Source organism: Pteropus medius, unplaced genomic scaffold (genome assembly GCF_902729225.1).
Source record: "Pteropus medius unplaced genomic scaffold, Ma_sr-lr_union100, whole genome shotgun sequence".
Lineage (NCBI taxonomy): Eukaryota > Metazoa > Chordata > Mammalia > Chiroptera > Pteropodidae > Pteropus > Pteropus medius.
Genome location: NW_024340699.1, coordinates 14,497,094 through 14,507,128, shown reverse-complemented (window position 1 = coordinate 14,507,128; position 10,035 = coordinate 14,497,094). Strand labels below are relative to the sequence as shown.

The window sequence follows — 10,035 nt, the reverse complement described above, 5'->3', positions numbered from 1 at the left end:
CCCCCCCCCGCGTGCAGAGCCTGTGGGACTCGGCGCACGTGCTCAGTGGCAGCAGAGTCCGGAGAAGGCTCTCGGGAGGCCTGGCAATTAGTGATTTGGATCTTATCTTCCAAGGAACAGTTGGGAATACAGCTGAGTACGTGGCCGAACCACACATGGAAATCCCTGACATCGGTTCTGCCTCAGAGTGTCCGGGGTGTGAGCACTGTGGCCACTGAAGCCACCCACATGGATGAAGTCACTCTGGGAGTCAGGAGGGCGACCTGTATGGGGGCTCAAGAGAAGGGACCCCTGGCTGGGCTGTGGCCGGCTGGGCTGGGGAGGATCTTCGTCTTCGGGCCTAGGAGTGCGTGAGGCCAGCGGAGGGCTGGCTCCTTGGAAGGGGACAAGAGTCGCTTGGGGGAAGGGCGCTCTCTCCACTCATCCGCAGGAAGAGGGAACCCCATCCCTTCGCGTTCCGGGGGGGCGGGGGTGAGAGAGGGATTTCTGGGGCAGGAGCCTGAGCGCTCGAACCGACACTGGACTCAGAGCTGGCAAGGAGTTCCGGAACCCCCCATCAGGCGTCCCCCTTCTGGCCCCTATAGCAGGGCGCTTTCCCCTGTTTAATTTATTGCGACCAGAGGTAAGGGCAGCCTCACAGCCGCGCCACCGCCGGGTCCCCCGACGTCCTTCAGAGGACATGCATTTAAAATTAAAAGTGGCAAGAGAAGAGACTTTTTCAAATAAAAAAGAGAAGAACCTGCTGGGTCCTCCTCTGGAAACCCCGTCAGACAGACAGACAGACAGACAGACAGACGAGGCTCGGGGGACGCGTGTGGCCCCGTGCCGGGAACCGGACACCGCGGAGGCGCAGCCCCCACCAGCGAGGAGAGAGAGACACGGGGGGTCTTCCTCGAGACCTGGAGGGACTGGCAGTGCTGTCGTCTGTTTAGAATCTCCCCAAAGAGCCACCGTTTTGTGGTAGGTGGGGAGCCCGTCTGCCCGACTGAGGAAGACAGAGCATCCTGGAAAATGTGGGGTGTCACCGAGGGCGGAGGCGGGGCTGCCATCGGCCCCGGGGCGGCCGTGGGGAGGAAGCCTGGAGACGCAGCCCCATCGCTGCCCAGTGAGGTCCCACCCAGGGCTCCCCCAGGGCGCCAGCAACATAAGAACGTGGGGTGGCGGGTGGCAGGGAGTGGGGTGCAGGAAAGAGGAAACAATATAAATCCAAGCCGAGGCGTGACCAGCCGGTTCCAGCAGCGCTGGGGGACTGCGTATTCGGACCGGACTCCGGGAAGCAGAGACACAGAATCCATAAAAGGAGCCAAAAGCTTCCCTTGCCACTCAGTCGATGGATGTGTCAGAACGTCTTTCTGGAAACCCAGGACGGGGGCACGAGGCGGTCTCCACGGCTATCCCGCGTCACCCTCCTCCGCCCGCAGGGAGTGGCATTGGTCGGGCTGAGCGCACATAAACGTCTTCGGGAGGTTTTACCCGATGAGTGCGTCTGCTGAGGCTACAACCACTTTTAAAAAGTGCACGTTGCATTCAGAGGCTTTGTCCACGTGCCAGCTGAGTGCGAGGTGCTGGAGTCCCCGAAATCTGCCATCCCTGAGAGCAGGGTGGGGTGAGGCTCATCTGCGGGAACCCCCGAGCTCTGGACTTCATGCTCTCCCATTTTAAGGTTTAAAAACTGCGTTTTGTTATCTTTAAAATGACCTCACGTGGTAGTCTGCAGAGGTCCCAGGGGGTCAGGGCACAGCGTTTGCAGTGGGGGCCGGTGAGCCCGCTGCCGGGCACGCTGCCTAACCGTGTGGGAATAAAGCGTCTCCCTCCCCCTCATCCCAACCCTCCCTCCCCGACTGTCCCCGCATGCCCCCGAGCTGGGCCCTGAGCGCCGTGGGCATGGGACACGCAGCGGCAAGCGGAGCAGGCCGAGCAGAGCAGCCGACGTGTGGAGGGAGGACGGCCGAGTGAGCTGGCGGGCGCTGCGCCAGCCTGGGGACCGGGGAGCCGTCACACCCCCGTCACCATGCGGGCTGCCCCCGCGGGGGTCAGGTGCCGGAGCAGCCAGGGGCCCTGAACCAGGAAGGCTGGACCGTGAGGTGGGGTCAGAACCCCCTGGACGGCCCTGCCGTCCCCACGGCCGACCCACTGTCTGCCCCGCGGTCCCTCTGGGACAAGCGGGAGGTCCTCGTGCTGGACGGAGCTCTGTGCTCTGTGCTTTGTGGCCGTGCAGGCTCAGAGCAGGTCTGCGATGTCCTGCTGGCTCAGGGGTCCCCGGTCTGGGCCTAGTCAGCCCTGTTTTGGCCACTCAGGCATTTTTCTGAGCTGCTTTTCAAAGTGACAATAAGCTCGTGTCAGAAAGGACTTTGTATTCTGGTGACGTGATAACTGACCTCTAATACTAATCACAGCGGCCAGTGTCGGTCAGCATTTCCATGGTGCCAGGGGCGTGCGAACCGCTTTCATGCCTTACTAAATTTTATTCACAGTGAGCTTGCAGACTGAGCCATTTTTACTTCCCCGTTTCACAGATGAGCAAACTAAGTCTAGGGCTTCGAGAGTTCAGTAGTTGCACAGCCAGCAAGCAGTAGCGCCGGCTTCAAACCCGGCTGGCTGGCTGCAGCGTGAAACCACGGTCTGCACTGCCCTCCTGTGCTAGGGGAACGGCAAAGGGACCCCCGGAACACTTATGCTGGAACTTTCTCCAGTCCCATCCTGCCCCCCATGGACGCCCCGGGAGAGCGAGTGGGTGTTTGGAGCCGGGAATTCTAAATCGGGCATCGCCCCTGGCCAGGTGTGGGCCGGCCCTGCCTCTGGCCACGCCCCTCGTCCTGGCTTCACAAGTACCCACGGCCTCACACAGGCCCCACGCGTGGCTGCAGACCGTGTCCGGGGCGCTGGTGCAAGTGATTGCCGTTGGGCATCCAGTGTGGTTCCTCCGATCAGGAGCGGGGTGTGAGCTCCCTGCGGCCCGTCTCCGGCTCTGTGTGGCGGGGATGCAGCTGAGTAAGACGATGTGCCTGGCCGCAGCCAGGACGCCTTTCACACCTCGAGTTCCCTCCGGGTGTTTGCTGTCGGTCCCTGAGGCATTCTGGGCCTCCCTTTATAGCTAGAACTTTCCACCCCCAGATCTGACCGAAAGAGAATGGGCTGTTGCATTAACAGATGACTTTATTTTTAATTGCTAGAACCAGGAGCTGTGGGACATCTGAGTTTCACAGAGATTCTGGACACTTCTCTCAAGGTCAGCTGGCAGGAGCCCCTGGAGAAAAACGGCATCATTACGGGTAAGTGTCCCTGTGCTCTGAAAAGAAAAACCACATTCGCCCCGACACGGCATGGACGTGTGCCTGCGGCTTCTGTAGGGCGGCGGGCCACGTGGCAGAGGGCAGGGCCTCCGTCCCCACACCCCGGACCATGCCACCAGGAACCCAGCCCCCTTCGGCGGCACTTCCCCACGTGGGCTGCAGCCTCCGGCTTTGGAGACTTACTCTCATTCCGTGACCCTAACAAACCTCTCCAGCCTCTGATCAGTGAGAGCCAGTGACGTCATGGCGCATTCTCACAGCGGCACGGTGAAGTAAATGGTGACATCCTGCCCGATTCACACGTGACGAAGCTGGGCCCAGAGAGGGTGGCGACCTTGCCTTCATCCAGCCAACGTGCGCTAAGCGCCTACTGCGTGCAGGCACTTTGCTGAAATGCTACGGGTCGGGCAGTTATGACACTCAGCCCTGTCCCGTGACGGGGGCGCGTCACGAGGGCAGGATGCAGTCTGGGTCTCCTGCCTCCCAACGCTGTGCTCCTTGCCCTCCCGCAGTGCCTTGGGGGGCCCGGTGGGTGATGAGGGGCAGTGGAGGCCGGGCCGAGGGTGCTCGGGGCGGGCCGAGAGCCAGGGCCATAGCAGCCGAGACCGCCTGTGGCTCTGTGGCTCTGGGGAACACGGCCTTCTGCAGCGTTCTTAATTATTTTATTTCATAGAAGAGCTTTCTGACAGACCTTCCAGGTTAAAGCTTAATTTAAATCTTGGTTTGCAAAAAAAGAGAAAAAGCCCCCTAGGGCTGAGGGAACCTCCGGGGCTTCGTTTCGGTGACATGCGAGGGGAGGGCCCGTGTCCCACCACACAGTGGCCCTGGAGCCTCAGCCTACCCCGTGCCCTCGCTTCGTCACCTGTGGGTATCCGACACCCCTCACGGGCTGCGGTCACGTTTGCCGAGGCTGGAGCAGCTCGGCCACCCGTGGGCATCTCCTCCGCTCGGTAAGCATCACGTTCACTGCTCTGGGGCCCGGCCACGTGTCCTGGACTCACACCTATGGCAGGCACTGTCCCCGGAGCACCTAGGACGGCCCTCGTCATGGCAGGGGCCCGACCCAGCACTCCCGCAGTCCAGCCTGGGCTCCAGGGGGCCCAGCACCTGGCAGGGCCTTCCCGCCCTGCCGGCGAGTCCCCCGGGACCGGAGCTGAGTGGCCCCCCGTCCGTGGTTGTGTCGCCCACCAGCCCGCAGAAGCCTGCGTCGTCCCTCGTGTGCCCAGTGGTCCCTGAGGCCTGTCGAGCAGCCGGGACACAGAGGAACGTGGCAAAGGTGCTGCTGGAGACATGGAGCGCGGTGGCCCCACCGCCTGGCCGCGGGGCTCCGGCCCCCTCCCTCCTCACCGGACACAGCGCGCGCAGGACACGCTGGGCATGTCCACGAGCAGGCCCCACACGGGCGCGTCTCAGTGCATCAAGGCCTCGGGCGGCAGAGTCCCAGGGTCAGTGGCCGAGGCCTTTCCCTGCATCGTAACTGTGCCGGAGGTGGCCTTGGAGGTGTCTCCCCCCGCCCCCCGGTACACACATCCCCTCCTCCGGGGCCAGGACCCCTGGCGGGCCATGTGACCGGAAGGACTGCCTTGCCCTCGGAGCCTGGCCTGTCCGTCCGGAACACACACGTGTCACTCTCGTCCGGAATCTTGAAGGAAGCCCGCGGAGCGATCACGGACTGAGCCACCTCCCACGGCCGAGTGGTGGTTGCCAGTCGTCGACTTACGACCTGTGCTCTCACCAGCAACAAGGCTTAATGAACTCACTTCCGCGTGTCACTCAGACAAACAGTGACAAGCGACAGGCTGCGTTGGTTGTGGGCTTGCGTCTGAAGCTCTGGCGTTCAGAGCCCGCGTCAGGCCGGATCCGGAGCCGGCAGCACCGCTCCGGGCAGACGCCCCAAGTCTTCCCACCGGAGGCCGCCGGGCCCCATCTCACGTCGTCTGGCCTCTGACAGCCACTGTGAATGTGCCCGAGCCCGTGAGGTTGGGACGGCCGCCCGCGCTCTCTGGGAAAGGCCACCTAGAGGTGAGACCCGACGGCTTTTCCTCCGTCTCACGGGGCGTCTCTCCCACCGCCCCCCACAGTGACCCCGGCCCTCGGCAACGCCATCCCTGGCACTGGGCTCTCCGCCCCTGCAGACAGGTCAGCGCCCCGCAGATGGGACTGGTTTGGCGGCCGGCAGCACCGAGCAGGCCGAGGCCAACCTTGGCGAAGGTCAGGGCCTTTGGGAGCACGGCCGAGGGGAGCCGTGTTTGTCAGCGCAGCCGGCCTCCGAGGCGCCACCAGGAGACGTGACGTGGCGCCCTCGGCCGCCATCGCTGCCATCACAGGCCAAGCCGGCCGCCCCGCGGGAAGCCACTCTGCAGCCCGCTCATGGCCACCGCGCCCCGCACCCCACACCCCGCACCCCACACCCCGCTGGGGCTGGGGCGGGAAGAGAGAGCCCGGCACGCCGCCCCCTCCACTCATCGTGATGCCAGCACCTTCGCCGCTCCCGCCGCAAACCCTGATTTATGAGGGCCGGGATGCGGGCGGACAGTTCGTGATTGGACGCGCTGCTTTCTCTTAGAGAATTTACTTCAGATCAACAGAAAATTATTTCTGAAGCTCTCTCGGTCATTCGTCTCAGTTAGGCAGCCGTGGAGCAGGCCGGGAGCCGGCGGGGGCGGCCCTCCCCTCGCCCCTGCGTGCCGGCGCCAGAGGGGGACACTCCCGGGCCGGGGCTCCGCGTGCACCCCGAAAGCTGCACGCACACTGGAAGGCCTCAGTGACCACGTGCCGCGGCCCTGGCGTGTCCCCTCCGTGATGCGTCTGTGCCCGAGGAGTCGCGGCCCTTCGTCCCCAGCCGGCTCTGTTTGCGTCTGCAACAGTTGCGGCCAAGTCGCCAGCGTCGGCTGACGTGCTGGCGACATTGCAGAGCGGGCCTCGCTCTGCGGGCCCCAGGCCACGTGCCAAACATATGCTCTGCTCTAGCAAGTTTCGATGGCGAGCAGCCTTTAAACAGCGAAAACGGTCTTGTGGACGGGGCCGTCTCTCGCTGTGTGCTCGGCGGGGCCCCTGAGCGCCCAGGTGCTTGGACCTCCAGGCTCCACCCACCAGGTGAGGGCTGGCAACCAGGTCACCCGCCTGTCAGGCTGGGAGGGGAGGCGGCCGGAGGTGCCGTGGATGGTGCGGAGGGCCTGGGCAGACCTGCGAACCCCTGCCAGTTTCCGGCACGTTCGCCGCCTCTCTGTGCGGGGTGACGATGGCCGCGGCCTCAGAGGGCGGTTGTGGCGGGTGCGCGTGACCTCACACTCATGCAGTCCGTCGGGGGGACGCGTTAATACAGTGGCGGGCTCGGACCTCCGCAGGAGCGTCGCGCGCGCTCGCCGTGCGTGTGAAGTTTTTAACACTCGGTGTCCGGGAGGTTTGTCTCTCTTTTTTTTGTCATTGTACAGTTAGTTCCAAAATTCTGAATTAGCCAAAAGGGAATAACCGATTGACCTCAGTGTGTCCCGGTTTTGGTGCTGCGGGGTGGGGGGCGGGAGTAGGGGCAGCGAGCGGGCAGCCTGCGGGACACCAGGCCTGGCGAGTGGGCTGGGCCCTGCCGGTGAAGAAGGGCATAGTGGCCCACGGGACCGGACGGGGACCCAGGAGCCAGGAGCGAGCAGCCTTCCTGCCGTCGGCCGCTGCTGTGCGTGGGGAGCTCGGGGTGCGCTGAGGCGTCCAGGCATAGGGCCACCCCCTGCCTGCCTTTACCCCCACGTGTCCCATCTGCAGCATCCGGCAGGGGACCCCGCGCCCACGCACAGAAGCCGCCGGGCCGCAGGAGGGCTGAGGGGCGGCAGACAGGCCGCGGCGTCTGACGTTACATTTTCTTTAGTATTAAAGTCCCGAGACGCTGTCCTCTGCATTCGTGTTTCCCTGAAGGACGAGTTTCTAACTCTTTGTTGCTGTCATCGGAACGAGAAGGAACTTTTAGGGGACCCCCAGTGCTTCGGCACCCCAAGCTCGTCTGGGAAGGAGGAAGCACAGGCATGCCCAGCGGCCTCCCTGCCCGCGGCCGGGGCTCCCTCCTTCTGTCCGCCTCTTACGAGACGCTCCAACCGGCCGTTCTCTAATCGCACGAGCCGCCTTCCGGGGGGACTCACGGCTGGCGGGGGTCTTTCCTCTCTGAGCCCAGGACGGGTGGGATCCGAGGCTGAGTGAATCGTGACTCTGAGGCCCCACGGGGCGGGACAGAGCACAGGGACAGGTGGGTTTCCGCAGGAAATGGGGGTCTAGGGCCCAGAGCTACAGGCCAAACCCATGTGCTCGGGAAGGGGACACAGTTTAAGGCAAAGCCCTCTGCAGGGCGGACGCGCGTCCCGTTGGCCGTTTCCCGGAGGGACGGGAGCAGTGTTCCACCGATGAGTCGAGGCCAGGAGCAAGCTGCCGATTCAGGGTGCCGTATAACGAAAATGAGAGCTTATAAAATGGAAATGCAGCTGAGACGCATCCGTAATTTGAGAAGAGAAGGTGAAGTCGCGCACAGCAGGCTGGCCGTCCACATCCATCACGCAAGCCACGCGCCGGCTGCCGAGGGCACCAGAGAGGCACAGGCCGCCCTCCTGCCTCGCCGTGCCGCGTGGGGACGGGCTCCGCGGCCTGAGGTTCTCGGGGGCCCGACTCCGAGGCATTCCGTGAGGGCAGCGACACCCGCCGGATGCCCGCCGCTCACAGAGGCGGCAGGAGGCGTCCGGCCTCTGCCCGGCGCTGTCGGGGCCCCGGCTGAGCGTGTCGTCACTTTGCAGGCTATCGGGTCTCCTGGGAGGTGTACGGGCGGAACGGCTCGCGGCTCACACACACCCTCAACAGCACGACGCACGAGTACAAAATCCAGGGCCTGTCCTCCCTCACCACCTACACCATCGATGTGACCGCCGTCACCGCGGCAGGCGCCGGCCTGGCCACCTCGTCCACCATCTCGTCCGGAGTGCCGCCAGGTCAGTGGGGTCGCGCCCCGGGGGCCCTGCTCACTTCCCGGGGAGGTTCTGGAGCTCGGGGTGGTTGGCGTTTCTGTGCAGAAGTGGCCAGGGGCCTTTGAAAGGGGGGTGTCAGCTTCCTGCCGAGATGCTTGGGGGTCAGCGGGTGACAACTCGTGGGAATGGCGGGGGCAGGGAGGAGAGATCGGACGCCCTACACCAACATCCCGCCCTCCGAGGACACCGCAAAGCGAGGGCCGCACAGGAGGGACACGCAAGCCAGAGGGAGGAGCAGGGAATGTGGATGTTAAAGCTGATAGCGTCCGCGTAAGAAGTGTCCAGACCTGCAGACCATTTTTCTAAGACTGTAGCTGAGTTTGCCTGAGCCAAACAGATGACGGTGGCCGGGGAGCAAGATCTCAGAGGCTCACGCTGTCCCTTTTCTGCTTTTGGAATTAAGGGGAGACGTAGGCGGGGTTCCGTGGAGGTGGGGGAGCAGGGCGGGGCGGGGTGCGGGGTGGGTCACGTGCTCTCGTGAGGGCGGTCACGCCTCGGGGGGTCTGAGGAAGGACAGCCCTGGCATCTGACAGGCGGTAAACCAGATGCACAGAAACAACAGGCGGGGCTGGCTTGGGCACAGGCGAGACTTTGGCTAAGAAGTTGCGTGCCTGGGGCGTGACCGCCTGCCAGGACCTGGCCAGCCAGGAGCCCGGGCCCGGGCCCCTGTGAGGCTATTGCTCTCTGTAGAATCCCTTTTGTTCCATAATAGGAAGCATAAAACTATTCATTCAAGAAAACAATGGACATTTGGGTTTCGGATAAGAAGAAGCAGTCCCAGAAGGTGGAGGGACAGGAGGCGGGGGACGGAGGGAGCGAGAAAGTCCGGGTGAACGTGGAGGGGGCGTCCTCGCCAAGCCGCCCGCTGCGGTCGGTTTCCTGGCTGCAGTGGGCTTGGGGACACCTGCCATCATGTGCTTTTACATTCACACTATGTTCTCAGGGGTCCAGCTTTGGGAAATTGCCACTCACCTTCTTCTCCTCGGTTTTCAAGTTCATGTTGCAAATGAAAACGCTTCTCCGAGGAACTCGCAGATGCCCGTGAGGGAGCATCGTGGCGCTGTCAGCTCAATTTTGTAATTAAAGCTGTAGGCCTCTTGCCGTTTAAAAAATGTCCATTCGCCGCTTTTTTTTTGGTCGTTGAGAGTTACCCACTGCCTCTCTCGCAAGGACATTCGAAGCAACTCCTCCCGAGCCAGCGAAACCCCACGCGGGCGCACTCCGCCTCGCCCAGTCCTCAAATGTAGTGTTCACCATTTCTTGAGGGGTGACACGCTTGGTCCGGCGAGGATACAGAGCAGCAGCGCACGCGGTGAGAAGACCCCCCCGGCTAAGCGAGTTCACACTCGCTGCCCCCCCTCACGGCCCTGCGCCCATGGCACGGCCCAGCGGGACCACGGTGTCCTCACCACCGCGCAGACAGCTTTCTAGAAGCCGTGAGACCCAGCCTGCCGGCAGAGGCCCCGCGCAAGTCCGCTGTCCACTGACAGACGATCGCCGATGTCCCCTTGGCAAGCCAGGGTTCCAGCACTGCCCTGCCGCGTGCCACAGTCACCGGGGCTCTCCACGCCGATGGCGGTCCCAGCCCGGGGGCACCTCCTGGTCTGGGCGAGGCCGGGGGTCGGCCTGTGGGACAGGTTCTCAGCTGGCACTGAGGAGCTGGTTGGGACCACACTTTGAGGCAGCCAGTATTTTTTTTAGGCAGCCAGTATTTTTTTTTAGGCATTCACAAAATAAATGTATTC

The 10,035-nt window shown here is 63.4% G+C and overlaps 1 protein-coding gene across 1 annotated transcript in view; it reads left to right on the top strand.

Moving 5' to 3' along the window:
• Window positions 1-10,035, top strand: part of SDK1 (sidekick cell adhesion molecule 1) — a 384,821-nt gene that overhangs the window by 276,481 nt on the left and 98,305 nt on the right. The window contains exons 20-21 of the mRNA XM_039878899.1: window positions 3,174-3,272; window positions 8,063-8,254. Coding sequence (XP_039734833.1) covers window positions 3,174-3,272; window positions 8,063-8,254 — 291 coding nt within the window. The remainder of the gene's footprint in view (window positions 1-3,173; window positions 3,273-8,062; window positions 8,255-10,035) is intronic.